Source organism: Bombina bombina, chromosome 8 (genome assembly GCF_027579735.1).
Source record: "Bombina bombina isolate aBomBom1 chromosome 8, aBomBom1.pri, whole genome shotgun sequence".
Taxonomy (NCBI): domain Eukaryota; kingdom Metazoa; phylum Chordata; class Amphibia; order Anura; family Bombinatoridae; genus Bombina; species Bombina bombina.
Genome location: NC_069506.1, coordinates 97,219,043 through 97,237,357, shown reverse-complemented (window position 1 = coordinate 97,237,357; position 18,315 = coordinate 97,219,043). Strand labels below are relative to the sequence as shown.

The 18,315-nt window shown below is 42.7% G+C and overlaps 1 protein-coding gene across 1 annotated transcript in view; it reads right to left on the bottom strand.

Moving 5' to 3' along the window:
- The window catches only part of LOC128638486 (tyrosine-protein phosphatase non-receptor type 11-like), a 372,663-nt gene that overhangs the window by 159,774 nt on the left and 194,574 nt on the right, over positions 1-18,315 (bottom strand). Inside the window, 3 exon segments of the mRNA XM_053690465.1 lie at positions 1,479-1,543; positions 1,545-1,610; positions 1,612-1,678. Of these exon segments, the coding sequence (XP_053546440.1) occupies positions 1,479-1,543; positions 1,545-1,610; positions 1,612-1,678 (198 nt within the window).

Genomic DNA, 18,315 nt, shown 5'->3' with positions numbered 1-18,315 from the left:
GATTTAAGCCATAGCGCCCTACGCGCCTGGATGGCGAATCCGAATTCTTAGCCGTTAGTTTAGTCAAATGAACAATGGCATCAGAAACAAATGAGTTAGCTAGCTTAAGCGTTCTAAGCTTGTCAATAATTTAATTCAATGGAGCTGTCCTGGATGGCCTCTTCCAGGGCCTCAAACCAGAATGCCGCCGCAGCCAGTGACAGGCGCAATGCATGCAAGGGGCTGTAAAATAAAACCTTGTTGAATAAACATTTTCTTAAGAAAACCCTCCAATTTTTTATCCATTGGATCTGAAGGAAGAAGCTGGATGTCTGTGTCTGTAATTTTTGCTGTGCAAAAAAATGCCAAAATAGGCCCCTCCCACTCATATTACAACAGTGGGGAGCCTCAGGGAACTGTTTCTAGGCAAAATTCAAGCCAGCCATGTGGAAAAAACTAGGCCCCAATAAGTTTCATCACCAAACATATGTAAAAAACGATTAAACATGCCAGCAAACGTTTTAAAATACACTTTTATAAGAGTATGTATCTCTATTAATAAGCCTGATACCAGTCGCTATCACTGCATTTAAGGCTTTACTTACATTATTTCGGTATCAGCAGCATTTTCTAGCAAATTCCATCCCTAGAAAAATATTTTAACTGCACATACCTTATTACAGGAAAACCTGCACGCTATTCCCCCTCTGAAGTTACCTCACTCCTCAGAATATGTGAGAACAGCAAAGGATCTTAGTTACATCTGCTAAGATCATAGAAAACGCAGGCAGATTCTTCTTCTAAATACTGCCTGAGATAAACAGTACACTCCTCCGGTACCATTTAAAAATAACAAACTTTTGATTGAAGAAATAAACTAAGTATAAAACACCACAGTCCTCTACGACCTCCATCTTAGTTGAGAGTTGCAAGAGAATGACTGGATATGGCAAGTGAGGGGAGGAGCTATATAGCAGCTCTGCTGTGGGTGATCTTCTTGCAACTTCCTGTTGGGAAGGAGAATATCCCACAAGTAATGGGATGATCCGTGGACTGGATACACTTAACAAGAGAAATATATTGCAGCAATGTTATAAAACGTTATACTATAGTGCTCAAGACCCGTGCACGCTCCTGAACCTACCTCGGTATGCTGTCGTAGGGAGGAACAAAGTGAAAGAGATAACCTTTGATAACATGCAAATTGGAATTTTTTTAAACAAATTTTTATTTTAAATGTTATGCTCTTTATTAGAGATTAAAATTTGATTTAACATATCCAGAGGGTTAGTGGAATTTCAGTGTGGCTCAATGTTCAACAATCAGTATTTCAAATATAACTTTTATTTACATTGTTTGTTTTTTTAGATGAGCTACATTTTCAAGTTGCTGTTGCTTGTGTTTAGCCGGCAACTTTTCCAAAGTAAATTTATTTTATTCTAGGCTGCATCAGGAAGAGATCTAAAAGCTTGCTGGATACATGACCAGTGGGCACTCACCTCTCAGAGGTCGGGTCCTGGCTATTCAGAGGGTATCTCAGCTCGATCACATCTCCATTCTTTTCCCCGCAGGAGCCCCTGTTGTTCGGTGTAATACTGCAACCAGCCTCCTGCTAGCGTTGCAAACGTTTCACGCGCCGTACAGGTCATAAAAGTCTCCAGTGTTCTGGATCTTAATGTGTGTCACTTCTTCGTGCCTCCTAAAAAGGAAAACAGCTCATTTTGGTAAGAAAAATACAAACAAATTAATAAAAAAAAATAAAAAAATAGATGGAAATGGGACAACACTCCAGTTTTCTCAGAATCATGGCAGATATATTGTCTCCTATTTTACTTTATTATACACCTTATTAGATTTAAAGAGACATTAAACACTAAATACATTTTAGAAGTATAGTATTGAGGTTATTCCCCGCCTCCCTCAAGTTATGGGTGCAGCCATTTTGAAATCTAGCTTCCACTGCTTTCTAGAGCCAACTTGTTTGCACATGCGCAGTAACTCTCCTTGATATACCCGCAGTGTAAACCTGGTCCCCAAATGGCAGCACCCATGATTAGAGGGAGGTGCAAGAGAAGTATTTAGCGTTTAATGTCCCTTTAAAGCATATCCAGCAGTAGTGTGTCTGTTTTACTATGCACGTTGATTAAAACATAAAAGCTAGGTTGTCATAAATGCCATGGCAGAATCTGCAAAACTTGTTCTCATATAGAACAGGGAGACAGATTTAAATCAAGTACAACTGGCAAGGAATTTGACATACGCTATAGAATTACATGCAACACTACACATGTCATTTGTCTTTTGACATGTCAGGGATGTAGAAAACCGTACGTGGGGAGCACAAAACGTGCCCTACGTGATAGGGTACTCCAACACTTAAGAGATATAGGGAACTTAGACTGCACAACTCCCATAGCGAAGCGGATGACTCATTATTAACTGTACAGGGCATAGACCATGTGCCGAGATATAGAAGAGGGGGAGACAGGGAGAGACGTTTGGACCAGAGGGAAGTGTTTTGGATTTTTAAAATACAAACAAAACACCCCTCTGGTCTAAACTCCATCATGGATGTAGATTTATTCTATTGAATTTAAAATTTCATGTCTTTTCTAAGTGTACTTTTGACACAAAATATAAAATATACATCTAATGTGAAGTTGTAAATAGTAGGTATTATACTTCAAATATTAAGTCTATTTTTCTATTTAGTTATATATGAAAAATATTTTTTGATATAGGTCCCCGCCTATAAGGGGTTAATAAAATACAGGTGCCTGCAATTACTCTAATACTTTACCTTTAAATAGTACTAGTAGGTGTGGACACAAACTATGCCAGTGAACAAGGACTAAGATTTGGCCCGAAACATGTTTGGCTTTTTTAGTCCTGAACATCTTGTTGCAGGCCTGTGATTGTTTTTTCATGTTTTAGCTTTTAACTATTTTTGAAAAAATAAAATTTAAACTTATTTTTAAATATATATTTTTCAAGTCCTTTTTCTGGAGTAGCGGGATTACAGAGTGTGTTTACCACATTGATTAAAACATACATGATTTCAGACAAAGTGTACAATTTAGAGTGCACTATAAAATTTTTACAAACATTGCTGCAAACACTTTCTATATAATGCCCATTACACGTGCACGCTCATGAGCCTACTTTAGCTCCCCTTCAATTAACCCTTTGAGGGCTAACGACGGCTGTAAGCCGTCACAAATTGTCCCAGTCAGGTGCTGACGACGGCTCAGATCCGTCGCTAGCACTCACCTACCTTGATGGCAATCTGGGGGCTCCCACTGACTCCACCCCGGCTATCTGGCCTGTATAGTGACAGGCATCGCCGGGGCTTCAGGTTTTCCACGGTGATGTCACGCGCAATGACTTGGTGACGTCACGCGCAATGACTTGATGATGTCACTGCGCAACTTTATTTAAAAATTACAATGTACAATATAGGGAAATGGGGGCATGCTGCTTAGAAGCCTGTATCTCAGGCATCTAAGCAGCTACAGACCCCGTAGACCCACCATTGCAAAGAAAATTAATATATTTTAAAAAAATAATAATAAATAAAAACTCAAATCAAGCTTAGCACCCAGGTGAGAAATAAAAACAGGATACTAAACCCAAATTTTTTCTTTCATGATTCAGATCAAGCATGCAATTTTAAGCAACTTTCTAATGTACTCCTACTATAAATTTTGATTCATTCTCTTTCTATCTTTATTTAAAAAAAACAGGAATTTAAAGCTTAGGAGCCAGTCGATTTTAGGTTCAGCACCCTGGATAGCGCTTGCTTATTGGTGGCTACATTTAGCAAACCAAAAAGCAAGCATAACCCAGGTTCTGAACCAAAAATGGGCCGACTCTTAAGCTTTACATTTCTGCTTTTTTAAATAAAGATAGAAAGAGAACGAAGAAAAATAGATAATAGGAGTAAATTAGAAAGTTGCTTAAAATTGGGTTTAGTGTCCCTTTAAAGGAGCTATGTATTAACAAAAGGAGATACTTTTGTCAACAGAAGTAAATTTACACTTACATGTGCATAGTGTGCGTTAGAGACAACAAACCACCAATCTCTCAAAAATATCCACCATTTATAAAACAGAAAAAGCACCAGTCCTTATATCGGGCTTAGATTACAAGAGAAGCGCTAATTTACAAGTGGCTGGTTATTGCTACCGCAAGCTCGCGATAGCAATTAGTGCTGCAAATATTTTTAGAAAAGTGCTAAGTATTCACACCCCATTGTAAAGGACTTTAAGCAGCCAATCAAAATGCCTGTCCCGGGACCTGCAAGGGAGCGTGCATCATGCACACTTATGTTATTTCCCTATTCAGTTCAATGAAGTTTACTATGAAATCTCATAAGATCAAAGTAAAGTAAAATAGTTCACGACCTAAGCACTGCTGATGCCGATTGGCTCCTGTTCAATTTCTTCCTTTTTTTCTTTGTGCCCAGTCGCACCATTAAAATTAATGAAGCTCGCTCCCGCTCTGGTCTAATAGCGGGAGCGAGCTACATTCATTTGTATGGCACGACCGGGCACACTGTGACTAGACAGTGTTGCCGGATGCACTGTGGAAAAACCAGACCCACTCAGTAGAACAAAGAGCGGCGTTCTGGTAAAAGGAGCTTTAACTTATAATTTCTTTGCAATAATTTAATGTATAAAGCTGCCGGTAAGCTAAGTAATTAGTTTGTAAGTTTACTGCCCCTTTAAGTATTTTTTTCTTTGCTTCAGCTAAAAACTTAAAATTATGCTTGCCTGATAATTTTATTTTCTTCAGATGGAAAGAGTCCACAGCTGCATTCATTACTTTTTGGAAATAAGAACTTGGCCACCAGGAGGAGGCAAAGACACCCCAGCCAAAGGCTTAAATACTCCTCCCACTTCCCTCTTCCCCTAGTCATTCTGCCGAGAAACAAGGAACAGTAGAAGAAATACCAAGGTGAAAAGGGGCCAGAAGAATAAAAAATAAGAGACGCCCCACAGGAAAATACAGGTGGGGAGCTGTGGACTCTTTCCATCTGAAGAAAAGAAAATTATCAGGTAAGCATAATTTAAGTTTTTCTTCATAAATGGAAAGAGTCCACAGCTCCATCTATTACTTTTGGGAAAACAATACCCAAGCTATTGAGGACACTGTATGCAAAAACAGGAGGGTACAATAGACGGCCCATTCTGAGGGCACCAGGCCTGAAAAAAAACACAACCCAGCTAAACCCTGCTTCGTCTGAGCCGGGCAAAAAAAACCAGAAGGAAAAGGTTCCAAGGACACTGACCCGCAGATAGTCCGAAAGCCTAACTAGAGACCGCAAAGCAGACTCACTGAGCCAACACTCCTCTAGGAGAACCGTCGCCCAGCAGTCGGTCCCTACACAACCCTTACTAGTACATTACCAAAATCCCCAAAAGGGAGAGGACAAGGGTGAACCAAAAGGATACCCAAAAGGTACAGCAAGATCCAATAAAGGAAAAGCCCCCTTCAAAAGAAGGCCAAGTCCACAGAGATTTGAATGGATCCCGAGAACAAGGGAAGACGACGCCCAACCCACAAGGAGCAACTGGGCATCACCAAGGAGAAAAAAACATATCCCAAATATCGTGCAACAGCACCAAAAAGACAGCTGAAGACAAAATCCTCAAAACGTCAGAACTCGGACTGAGCAAACAGAAAAATTACAAGTAGCAAACTCAGAAAGATAAACATCCGAGTCCAGTAACACGCTGCCATCCGTGACACAGAGAAAACACTCTCCGTAAGGAAAAAGCGGCCGAACAAAATAGCAGATTGTCCAACCTCCAAGGCAGAAGACACACTCCAGGCAATCCAGGCCTCCAGACCTACTCACAGATCTTAAAGAGGAAGAGGGACAGAATCTCTAAACAAAAAAAGGTCCACTGGCACCCCCAAGACCCGAAGATAAACAACAGATCTCAGATCCTACACTTGGCCGGACCAGCCCAAGCAACGGCAGATCTGAAAGCAAGGGAACAGAAAGGAACCCCAAGACCGGCCCCCAAAAGGGCGGAAGAATGGACACAACCACTTCAACCTAAAGACAATCGAGCAGGCGTTAGACCCAAAGAGATCTAGCAAGCCACCCGACTAAGTCTCAATGCGGAGCCAGCAGCTCTCCAGATGGAAAGGAACAACTCAAAGATCAGCCCAATCCCGAACCAGATAAAACATCTGTTCCAACCTCCCAAACTCAGGAGAGGCCCCTAGAAAGGAACCACACCTCCATAAGGAGGACAACGAGCCCCCTGAAGAGGAGAGCCACGATAAACACCTGCCCATAAGACAGGAAGTCTTAGGAAGAACCGAGAGTACACAAGGCCACGTCACTGACGAACACGGAAAGAACCCCTTAAAACACCATTGTGCTAGCACACATACCAGGCGCAAAAGTGACAGCTGAGCAACTACAAACCTTCCGTTTGCTAGGCAGGAAACCCCACCACCAGGTCACATTAGTTCGCTGTCCCAAGGGAACCGTATCGTCCGGCACAAGACAAGCCCCAAGGAGCCTCAGCTCTCAGTAAATCTGGCCAAGTTGTAAAACAGAACAGCCAGAACAAAGGCTAAGCCCAAGTACCCCGGAAACTGGAACCCCTAGGCCAGTCCTAGGATCATAAGGTCCGGTAACATCCCACAGTGGGATCCACAAAGAGAAAACGCAGAGTAAAACCCTAGACAACCGGAAGATCAGGACAAGAATCCCTCGTCTGATATAAAAAAAAAAAAAAAAAAACAGACCTCCCAGGGAAAAATCCAGAATAAACCGGATAACAAGAGCAAGAAGCCCTTGCAAGTCCCGACCCAAAGGGAAGAGACTACCCCTTGCAGGAGCCCAACACTCCAAAGAGCCAAGGCCATAAAAGGACACTAGAGCTAACAGCCATCCATGCAACATTAACATGATTGTGCTTTAAAAGCGCAGCTAATCCCCCTTAAGGGACACAAGGCGCTGCTCATTTTATCAACCTTGAAAGGAGGAAGGCTGAGTAGACCGCCAGGGTGTGAACTAGCAACCCTCGGTTTGCTACAGTACAGAGTAGCCACAGAGCATTAGTATGCTGAGCTAGCTGTCCAGCTAGCCACAAGCTCCAGACACAAGGGGAACAGTGAGGACAAGTCACCCGAACAGAGCAACATCAAGCCTCCCCATCACCTCAGATTTGAAATCAGAGGACAGTAAAAAATATGGGCTTGGATGCCACCTGGATGGCAATACCCGAACCATATGAGTAGAAAACCAAAAGGACCTCTTCTATCCCAAGAAGGAGATGCAGAGCATTCCCAACACCGGGGAAGGACCCCTAACCAGAGCCCAAAAAGACCTCACTGTCTAACGTCCTGAAAAAGGAACTACTAACTCCCGAAGGGAATCCAAGTCCCCCGAAGGTGACCCATTCACAAGGAGAAACGGACAAAGACCAAGAAGGTCTCAATGAAGAAGAGAACCACTAAAGGAACAAGTCCAAAAAGGAAAATTTCCTAAAGCAACACCACCCCGACCGGCGAAAAAGAGGCGCTAAACCCTCTAATTTTCCCACCACTTGGGAAGGAATACTCTAGGTTCAGAGGGTATCGGAAGCAACAGAGAGTGACGCAGAAAAATTCACTGACCCAGTCACCAGAGAGACGGCTATTTAGGACTGAAAAAATCCCGAGAGCCGCATGGACCCGCAAGTCCTCTTGAGAATGTTTAGCTGAAACTTGTAAAACAAAATAACAAGAAACATAAATAATGTTGAGAGCACTCGGCACCCCAACCTGACCAGCAAGGTATAATAGGCACCACGTGTCTGAATAAGCCGCGAGACAAAAGCTCTGAACCCAAGCAGGACAAGCCTTCAACCAGAGTCATAACTGCCAAGCTGGCTAAATCCGCCCATAGAGAGGGAGGAAGAAAAAAACCAGACAAACATGGGACTAACGTGTCCCGAACAACTTCCGTAGAAGCAAACAGCGAGAATCGATCCCAGACAAAGTTCCCGAAGGAAACATAGCATGAAAAAAAAAATTAATCCTAACCGGACAAAATAAAATGACAGGCAACCCGAGGTTTAATGTCCAAGAAGAACAGAAAGATCCGCAGGACCAGACTAGCGGAAACTCTGTTCTTCCAACAAAACTGGGAAGGATCTCGATAACAAGACTTAAAGGGACAGTCTAGTATAAATTAAACTTTCATTATTCAGATAGGACTTTTAATTTTAATCAACTTTCCAATTTACTTGATCATCAAATTTGCTTTTTACTCTTGGTATTCTTAGTTTAAACTAAACATAGGTAGGCTCATATGCTAATTTCTAAGTCTTTGAGGGCTGCCTCTTATCACATGCTTTTTAAATCTCTTTTCAACACAAAGAGACAGAAAGTACACGTGGGCCATATAGAAAAACCCTGTGTTCAGGCACAGGGGGTTATTTAAGATTTAGCACAAAACAATGCTAAATATAAGACAATAGATAATAAACAGTCACAGTCATGTGATCAGGGGGCTGTAAGAAGGTTCCTAGATACAAGGTAATCACAGAGGTAAAAAGTATATTAATATAACTGTTAGTTATGCAAAACTGGGGAATGGGTAATAAAGGGATTATTTATCTTTTAAAACAATAAAAATTCTATGGTAGACTGTCCCTTTAAAGGAGATTACTTCATCCCCCCATGTCTAACGAGGTGAACCATTCGAAGGAGGAGACTGATGAGTCCCATAACCGAGAAGGATAGGGTCCCCAAACAGCTCAAAAACGTGTGAGTAGAACACGAAGGCGAGCCAGACTGTAATGAAAAGCACAACACTCAGGAACAATTACACCCACAGGGAACTGCACATGCCCTCCTGTGGCCGAGAGACCTGGGGCAATCAGGCATAAGCACAATCGCAAATAAACATCTGGACTTTGTAGACACGCAAGCGCCAAAAGTATGTAAAAGCGAAAACGTGCCACAACCTCTGGGGGGGGGGGGGGAACAATCCACCCTAACCTGGGTTACCCGCATGTGTAGTAGTAGGGAGTTGTAGGGAACTCGCCTCCTGAAGGACAGGGCCCCCGAGGCGAATGGCTCAGCAGTCCCTTGAATCCCCGAGCCAGAGGAACAAGGCACTCGAGAATGGCCTAAAAAACACAACTGACTGACCTGAGTCAATGGGGCCAATTCACATTTGTCACAGGACGAAGAATATGAATCAGAAAGTTGAACAATCTCAACATCAGCATCCTCCATAACTAGATACAGAATACAAAAAAATGGACTAAATATAAAACAATTTAAACGGCACCTGACACCCACAATGGCTGGGGCACTCACCAACTCCTATGAACCAGACACCAGCGAACTAGAATTCTCCATCGCCACACAGTCAGGAATTCGGAAATGGGAGACCAGAACGTAAACACGCCCAGTCACAAGGTGAACCGTACAGTCCAAAAAAAGTGAGCCCGACCATAAGGTTGCGTCACTTTGAAAGGCCGTTATGTTCCAAAAGCCACGAGCCCAGTTAATACTACACATACAGAATGAATCATATAACAAACATGATTAAAAAAAACCCTGTTCAATAATCCCCCTCATGAGATATTAACCCTTGATTCCAAGATACTAAAATGAGCCCACTAAGACCCTTTATTTTTCAGGTGAGTTCGCAGGAACAAATGAATTACAGTACAATCATTAAGAAGTAAAATGAAATGATCTTACTGGAATCTACGCCGTGGAACAGGAACACGGCCCTTCAAGTGTGACGGATAGTAGCCTCGTCTCCGCCATGGACTTGAGAGAAGAAAGCAGGCAGCGAAGTTCGACAACGCCGATTGCTTGTGGAGTTGTCAAAATGAGTCTGGATGGTTTCTCAGAAAGACTCTTCCTGCATCTCCGAACTCTAACTTTCATCCAAGCCCTCACTGAGAGACTGACAGGATTACTTAAAACTCCTGTCCCATGTCGAAGAGTACTACCCTCCATAAGAGATTAAAACAGACTTCTGACACTTCTCTGCCAACCTCCTGGGACGAAAGGCAAAGAATGACTGGGGGATGAGGGAAGTGGGAGGAGTATTTAAGCCTTTAGCTGGGGTGTCTTTGCCTCCTCCTGGTGGCCAGGTTATTATTTCCCAAAAGTAATGAATGCAGCTGTGGACTCTTTCCATTTATGAAGAAAAGAGGGTAATATCATATTTCCCAGAGACTATGTCAAATAGGGGGTCTGGTGGCTTAGTCAGGGAGATCCAAGTGCAATCAGAGCAAATTGGGTTGGAGTCACATATGAGCAGAGTTTCAGAGAGTGGGCAGGGTGTTGGTGAAACATGTATGACTAGGCTATACTTGGCAAATTCGGAACATTTACAAGCAGACCAAACTACCAAATGAAGAATGGTTAGGAGTTCTTTATAAAAGTTTTCTTTTATAAAACAGATGTTACTGTAACGAAAACATTTTTTTATGCATGTGAGGCATGCCAATCACTGCTGTTTTGTTAACTCCTATATGGCATGATGATCAAAAACTCACTGGCATGCAAAGAAATCACGTAAAATCTTTTTTTTTAGCATTATATTGTAATGTATGTGTATCATCTTAACATCTAGGGGTAGATTTATCAAATGTCGGGCGGACATGATCCGCTGTAGCGGATCATGTCCGACCAACATCGCTAAATTTGACATTGCACAAGCATTTCTGGTCAAATGCTTGTGCAATGCCGCCCCCTGCACAATCGTGGCCAATCGGCCGCTAGCAGGGGGTGTCAATCATCCCAATCGGGATGATTGCTCTTGCGACCACTGCTTCTTAACCTACGTTTCAGGCGCACCTTAAACTTCGGGGGTAGATTGCAGCATCCGCTGCTTGATAAATCTACCCCCTAGAATCTTACATAGTGAGAAACAACATAATTTATGCTTACCTGATAAATTTATTTCTCTTGTAGTGTGTTCAGTCCACGGGTCATCCATTACTTATGGGATATATTCTCCTTCCCAACAGGAAGTTGCAAGAGGATCACCCAAGCAGAGCTGCTATATAGCTCCTCCCCTCACATGTCATATCCAGTCATTCGACCGAAACAAGACGAGAAAGGAGAAACTATAGGGTGCAGTGGTGACTGGAGTTATAATTTAAAATTTAGAACCTGCCTCAAAAAGACAGGGCGGGCCTTGGACTGAACACACTACAAGAGAAATAAATTTATCAGGTAAGCATAAATTAGGTTTTCTCTTGTTAAGTGTGTTCAGTCCACGGGTCATCCATTACTTATGGGATACCAATACCAAAGCTAAAGTACACGGATGATGGGAGGGACAAGGCAGGAACATTAAACAGAAGGAACCACTGCCGGTAGAACCTTTCTCCCAAAAACAGCCTCCGAAGAAGCAAAAGTGTCAAATTTGTAAAATTTGGAAAAAGTATGAAGTGAAGACCAAGTTGCAGCCTTGCAAATCTGTTCAACAGAGGCCTCATTCTTAAAGGCCCAGGTGGAAGCCACAGCTCTAGTGGAATGAGCTGTAATTTTTTCAGGAGGCTGCTGTCCAGCAGTCTCGTAGGCTAAGCGTATTATGCTACGAAGCCAAAAAGAGAGAGAGGTAGCCGAAGCCTTTTGACCTCTCCTCTGTCCAGAGTAAACGACAAACAGAGAAGAAGTTTGTCGAAAATCTTTAGTTGCCTGTAAGTAGAACTTCAGGGCACGGACCACGTCTAGATTATGCAAAAGACGTTCCTTCTTTGAAGAAGGATTAGGACATAATGATGGAACAACAATCTCTTGATTGATATTCCTGTTAGAAACAACCTTAGGTAAAAACCCAGGTTTAGTACGCAGGACTACCTTGTCTAAATAAAAGATCAGATAAGGAGAATCACAATGTAAGGCAGATAACTCAGAGACTCTTCGAGCCGAGGAAATAGCCATCAAAAACAGAACTTTCCAAGATAAAAGCTTAATATCAATGGAATGAAGGGGTTCAAACGGAACACCCTGAAGAACTTTAAGAACCAAGTTTAAGCTCCACGGAGGAGCAACAGCTTTAAACACAGGCTTAATCCTAGCCAAAGCCTGACAAAAAGCCTGGACGTCTGGATTCTCTGCCAGACGCTTGTGTAAAAGAATAGACAGAGCAGAAATCTGTCCCTTTAGTGAACTAGTGGATAAGCCCTTTTCTAAACCCTCTTGTAGAAAAGACAATATCCTAGGAATCCTAACCTTACTCCATGAGTAACTCTTGGATTCACACCAATATAAATATTTACGCCATATCTTGTGGTAAATTTTTCTGGTAACAGGTTTCCGAGCCTGTATTAATGTATCAATAACCGAATCCGAAAACCCACGCTTAGATAGAATCAAGCGTTCAATTTCCAAGCAGTCAGCCTCAGAGAAATTAGGTTTGGATGGTTGAAAGGACCCTGAATTAAAAGGTCCTGCCTCAGGGGTAGAGACCATGGTGGACAGGACGACATGTCCACTAGGTCTGCATACCAGGTCCTGCGTGGCCACGCAGGCGCTATCAGAATCACAGATGCTCTCTCCTGTTTGATCCTGGCAATCAGTCGAGGTAGCAACGGAAAAGGTGGAAACACATAAGCTATGTTGAAAACCCAAGGGGCTGCTAGTGCATCTACCAGCACCGCTCCCGGGTCCCTGGACCTGGATCCGTAACAAGGAAGCTTGGCGTTCTGGCGAGATGCCAAGAGATCCAGATCCGGTTTGCCCCAACGACGAATCAGTCGAGCAAATACCTCCGGGTGAAGTTCCCACTCCCCCGGATGAAAAGTCTGGCGACTTAGAAAATCCGCCTCCCAGTTCTCCACGCCTGGGATGTAGATCGCTGACAGGTGGCAAGAGTGAGACTCTGCCCAGCGAATTATCTTTGAGACTTCCAACATCGCTAGGGAACTCCTGGTTCCCCCTTGATGATTGATGTAAGCCACAGTCGTGATGTTGTCCGACTGAAATCTGATGAACCTCAGTGTTGCTAACTGAGGCCAAGCTTGAAGAGCATTGAATATTGCTCTTAATTCTAGAATGTTTATCGGGAGGAGTTTCTCCTCCTGAGTCCATGATCCCTGAGCCTTCAGGGAGTTCCAGACTGCTTCCCAGTCTAGTAGGCTGGCATCTGTTGTTACAATCGTCCAATCTGGTCTGCGAAAAGTCATTCCTTTGGACAGATGAACCCGTGACAACCACCAGAGAAGAGAATCTCTGGTCTCCTGGTCCAGATTTAGCAAAGGGGACAGATCTGAGTAATCCCTGTTCCATTGACTTAGCATGCATAGTTGCAGCGGTCTGAGATGTAGGCGCGCAAATGGCACTATGTCCATTGCTGCGACCATTAAGCCGATTACTTCCATGCACTGAGCTACTGATGGGCTTGGAATGGAGTGAAGGACACGGCAAGCATTGAGAATCTTTGATAACCTGGACTCCGTCAGGTAAATTTTCATCTCTACAGAATCTATAAGAGTCCCTAGAAAAGGGACCCTTGTGAGTGGTAACAGAGAACTCTTTTCCACGTTCACTTTCCACCCATGCGACCTCAGAAATGCTAGAACTATCTCTGTATGAGACTTTGCATTTTGAAAACTTGACGCTTGTAGCAGAATGTCGTCTAGGTACGGAGCCACCGCTATGCCTCGTGGTCTTAGTACCGCCAGAAGTGAGCCCAGAACCTTTGTAAAAATTCTCGGGGCCGTAGCTAACCCGAAGGGAAGAGCTACAAACTGGTAATGCCCGTCTAGAAAGGCAAACCTTAGGTACCGACAATGATCTTTGTGAATCGGTATGTGAAGGTAGGCATCCTTTAAGTCCACTGTGGTCATATATTGACCCTCTTGGATCATGGGTAGGATGGTCCGAATGGTTTCCATCTTGAACGATGGAACCCTTAGGAACTTGTTTAAGATTTTTAAGTCTAAGATTGGTCTGAAGGTTCCCTCTTTTTTGGGAACCACAAACAGATTTGAATAAAACCCTTGCCCCTGTTCCGTTCGCGGAACTGGGTGGATCACTCCCATCACTAAGAGGTCTTGTACACATTGTAGAAATGCCTCTTTCTTTACTAGGTTTGTTGATAACCTTGACAGATGAAACCTCCCTTGTGGAGGAGAAGTTTTGAAATCCAGAAGGTATCCCTGAGATATAATCTCCAACGTCCAGGGATCCTGTACATCTCTTGCCCAAGCCTGGGCGAAGAGATTAAGTCTGCCCCCCACTAGATCCGTCTCCGGAAAGGGGGCCCTGTCTTCATGCTGTCTTAGGGGCGGAAGTAGGCTTTCTGGCCTGCTTGCCCTTGTTCCATGACTAGTTGCCTTTCCAACCCTGTCTGTAACGAGCAGTAGTTCCTTCCTGTTTTGGAGCGGAGGAAGTTGATGCTGCTCCTGCATTGAAATTACGAAAGGCACGAAAATTAGACTGTTTGGCCTTTGATTTGGCCCTGTCCTGAGGAAGGGTGTGGCCCTTACCTCCAGTAATGTCAGCAATAATTTCCTTCAAGCCGGGCCCGAATAAGGTCTGCCCTTTGAAAGGAATGTTCAGTAGTTTAGACTTAGAAGTTACATCTGCTGACCAGGATTTAAGCCATAGCGCTCTGCGCGCCTGTATGGCGAATCCGGAATTCTTAGCCGTAAGTTTGGTTAAATGCACTACGGCATCCGAAACAAACGCATTAGCCAGCTTAAGGGTTCTAATCTTGCTCAAAGACTCATCCAATGGTGCTGTGCGAATCGCCTCTTCCAGAGACTCAAACCAGAATGCCGCTGCAGCAGTGACAGGCGCAATGCATGCAAGAGGCTGTAATATAAAACCTTGTTGAACAAACATTTTCTTAAGGTGAAAAAATACCAATTGACAAAATAGGTAATAGCATGCGCCTAATGTGTTTGTGATAGTAGTGGTTTAAACAAATAATAAAATGATGATAATATAGGGAATGTGTAAATATAAATAAAATACTCGTGTAAGTTGTTCAATGTGATGTGAATCAAATCCGCTGAAAAGTGTTACCAATTGAATAGGTGTAGATTAGCTAGAAAATGTATATATGCATATACTACCAATGTAATAAATGCACAATACAGTATTGGTTAATAAAAATCAATTCATAAAAAATATGTATAAAAGGGAACCAAAAACAGAAAAAAATATATATTAGATATATATACTGGTGATCAAACGATTTATCGTGATATAAGTCCCATAAAATAAGGTGCTAAAAAGTGATGCCGACAAGTGTTAATGTCTCTGAAACAATGTTTCTTTCAAACTTATCGTGATAAAGATGTTTTGTAGTCAGGAGGATTTCCAATATAGTAAACAGGATTTCCAATATTGCAGGCAGCTGGTCTTTGGTATGTCTGATCGAAAACACAGTCTCTAGAAATGGTAAAAAGAAAGACAGCGCCTCATAGTGCAAGTGGGTTCCAACAGTAATGGATCACAGTGAGAAAATAGACAAGTGGTAGTATACTCACAAGGATGTTGGCACCTTTGTTGAAAATGGTGCAAATGGGCAGACTGAAATTTAAATCAGCAGTCAGTACGCAGGAGCCAAATAGATTCGGATTTCCTGGGTGGGCCGCTGTGGACTCTCCTCTATGAATCAGAGCAAGATCCTGTGATCTCCCGCTGTATATACAAACTGCAAACGGTTAGTCTATGCATGTAGCATACACTGAGTACAGGACAAACTTCCCAGATAATCGGAAGATATGTGTTATCTGATAGTGGCTAATATAACTTTGGCAGGCTGAATAAAAAGCAAGTGATGCTGTGGTAAATAAAGTTAAAAACACTTTATTTTGCGAGCTTAGGACGCGTTTCTCGGCCGCAAGCTCCTGGCCGTTTCATCAGGTAAAATGTATTCATTGTATACATTCATTGTAAAAATCCTCATTTCTAAGGAATCTATTATTGTTCCCAAGAAGGGAACTCTTGTTGATGGGGACAGAGAACTTTTTTCTTTGTTCATCTTCCATCCGTGAGATCTGAGAAAGGCTAGGACGATGTCCGTATGAGCCTTTGCTTTTGACAGGGACGATGCTTGAATCAGGATGTCGTCCAAGTAAGGTACTACTGCAATGCCCCTTGGTCTTAGAACCGCTAGAAGGGACCCTAGTACCTTTGTGAAAATCCTTGGAGCAGTGGCTAATCCAAATGGAAGTGCCACAAACTGGTAATGCTTGTCCAGAAAAGCGAACCTTAGGAACTGATGATGTTCCTTGTGGATAGGAATATGTAGGTACGCATCCTTTAAATCCACGGTAGTCATAAATTGATTTTCCTGGATAGTAGGTAGGATCGTTCGAATAGTTTCCATTTTGAACGATGGTACCCTGAGAAATTTGTTTAGGATCTTTAGATCCAAAATTGGTCTGAATGTTCCCTCTTTTTTGGGAACTATGAACAGATTGGAATAAAATCCCATTCCTTGTTCTCTTATTGTAACTGGATGTATCACTCCCATCTTTAACAGGTCTTCTACACAATGTAAGAATGCCTGTCTCTTTATTTGGTTTGAAGATAATTGAGACCTGTGGAACCTTCCCCTTGGGGGTAGTTCCTTGAATTCCAGGAGATAACCTTGAGAAACTATTTCTAGCGCCCAAGGATCCTGAACATCTCTTGCCCAAGCCTGAGCAAAGAGAGAAAGTCTGCCCCCCACTAGATCCGGTCCCGGATCGGGGGCTATCCCTTCATGCTGTTTTGGTAGCAGTGGTAGGCTTCTTGGCCTGCTTACCCTTGTTCCAGCCTTGCATTGGTTTCCAGGCTGGTTTGGGTTGTGAAGTATTACCCTCTTGCTTAGAGGATACAGAATTAGAGACTGGTCCGTTTCTGCGAAAGGGACGAAAATTAGGCTTATTATTAGCCTTAAAAGACCTATCCTGTGGGAGGGCGTGGCCCTTTCCCCAGTGATGTCTGAAATAATCTCTTTCAAATCAGGTCCAAATAATGTTTTACCTTTGAATGGAATGTTAAGCAATTTTGTCTTGGAAGACACATCCGCTGACCAAGACTTTAGCCAAAGCACTCTGCGCGCCACGACAGCAAACCCTGAATTTTTCGCCGCTAATCTAGCTAATTGCAAAGCGGCATCTAAAACAAAAGAGTTAGCCAATTTAAGTGCTTGAACTCTGTCCATAACCTCCTCATACGAAGATTCTTTACTGAGCGATTTTTCTAGTTCCTCGAACCAGAAACACGCTGCCGTAGTGACAGGAACAATGCATGAAATTGGTTGTAGAAGGTAACCTTGCTGTACAAAAATCTTTTTAAGCAAACCCTCTAATTTCTTATCCATAGGATCTTTGAAAGCACAACTATCTTCGATAGGAATAGTAGTGCGTTTGTTTAGAGTAGAAACCGCCCCCTCGACCTTGGGGACTGTCTGCCATAAGTCCTTTCTGGGGTCGACTATAGGAAATAATTTCTTAAATATAGGGGGGAACAAAAGGTATGCCGGGCCTTTCCCACTCTTTATTTACTATGTCCGCCACCCGCTTGGGTATAGGAAAAGCGTCGGGGGGCACCGGAACCTCTAGGAACCTGTCCATCTTGCATAATTTCTCTGGAATGACCAAATTGTCACAATCATCCAGAGTAGATAATACCTCCTTAAGCAGTGTGCGGAGATGTTCTAATTTAAATTTAAATGTCACAACATCAGGTTCAGCTTGATGAGAAATTTTTCCTGAATCTGAAATTTCTCCATCAGACAAAACCTCCCTCATGGCCCCTTGAGATTGGTGTGAGGGTATGTCAGAACAGTTATCATCAGCGTCCTCTTGCTCTTCAGTGTTTAAAACAGAGCAATCGCGCTTTCTCTGATAAGTAGGCATTTTGGATAAAAGATTTGCTATGGAGTTATAAATTACAGCCGTTAATTGTTGCATGGTAATAAGTATTGGCGCACTAGATGTACTAGGGGCCTCCTGTGTGGGCATAACTGGTGTAGACACAGTAGGGGATGATGTAGTATCATGTTTACTCCCCTCATTTGAGGAATCATCTTGGGCAATATCATTATCTGTTGCATTACTGTCCTTACTTTGTTTGGACACTATGGCACAATTATCACATAAATTTAAATGGGGAGACACATTGGCTTTCATACATATAGAACATAGCTTATCTGATGGTACAGACATGTTAAACAGGCTTAAACTTGTCAACAAAGCACAAAAAACGTTTTAAAATAAAACCGTTACTGTCACTTTAAATTTCAAACTGAAAACACTTTATTACTGAATATGTGAAAAAGTATGAAGGAATTGTTCAAAATTCACCAAAATTTCACCACAGTGTCTTAAAGCATTAAAAGTATTG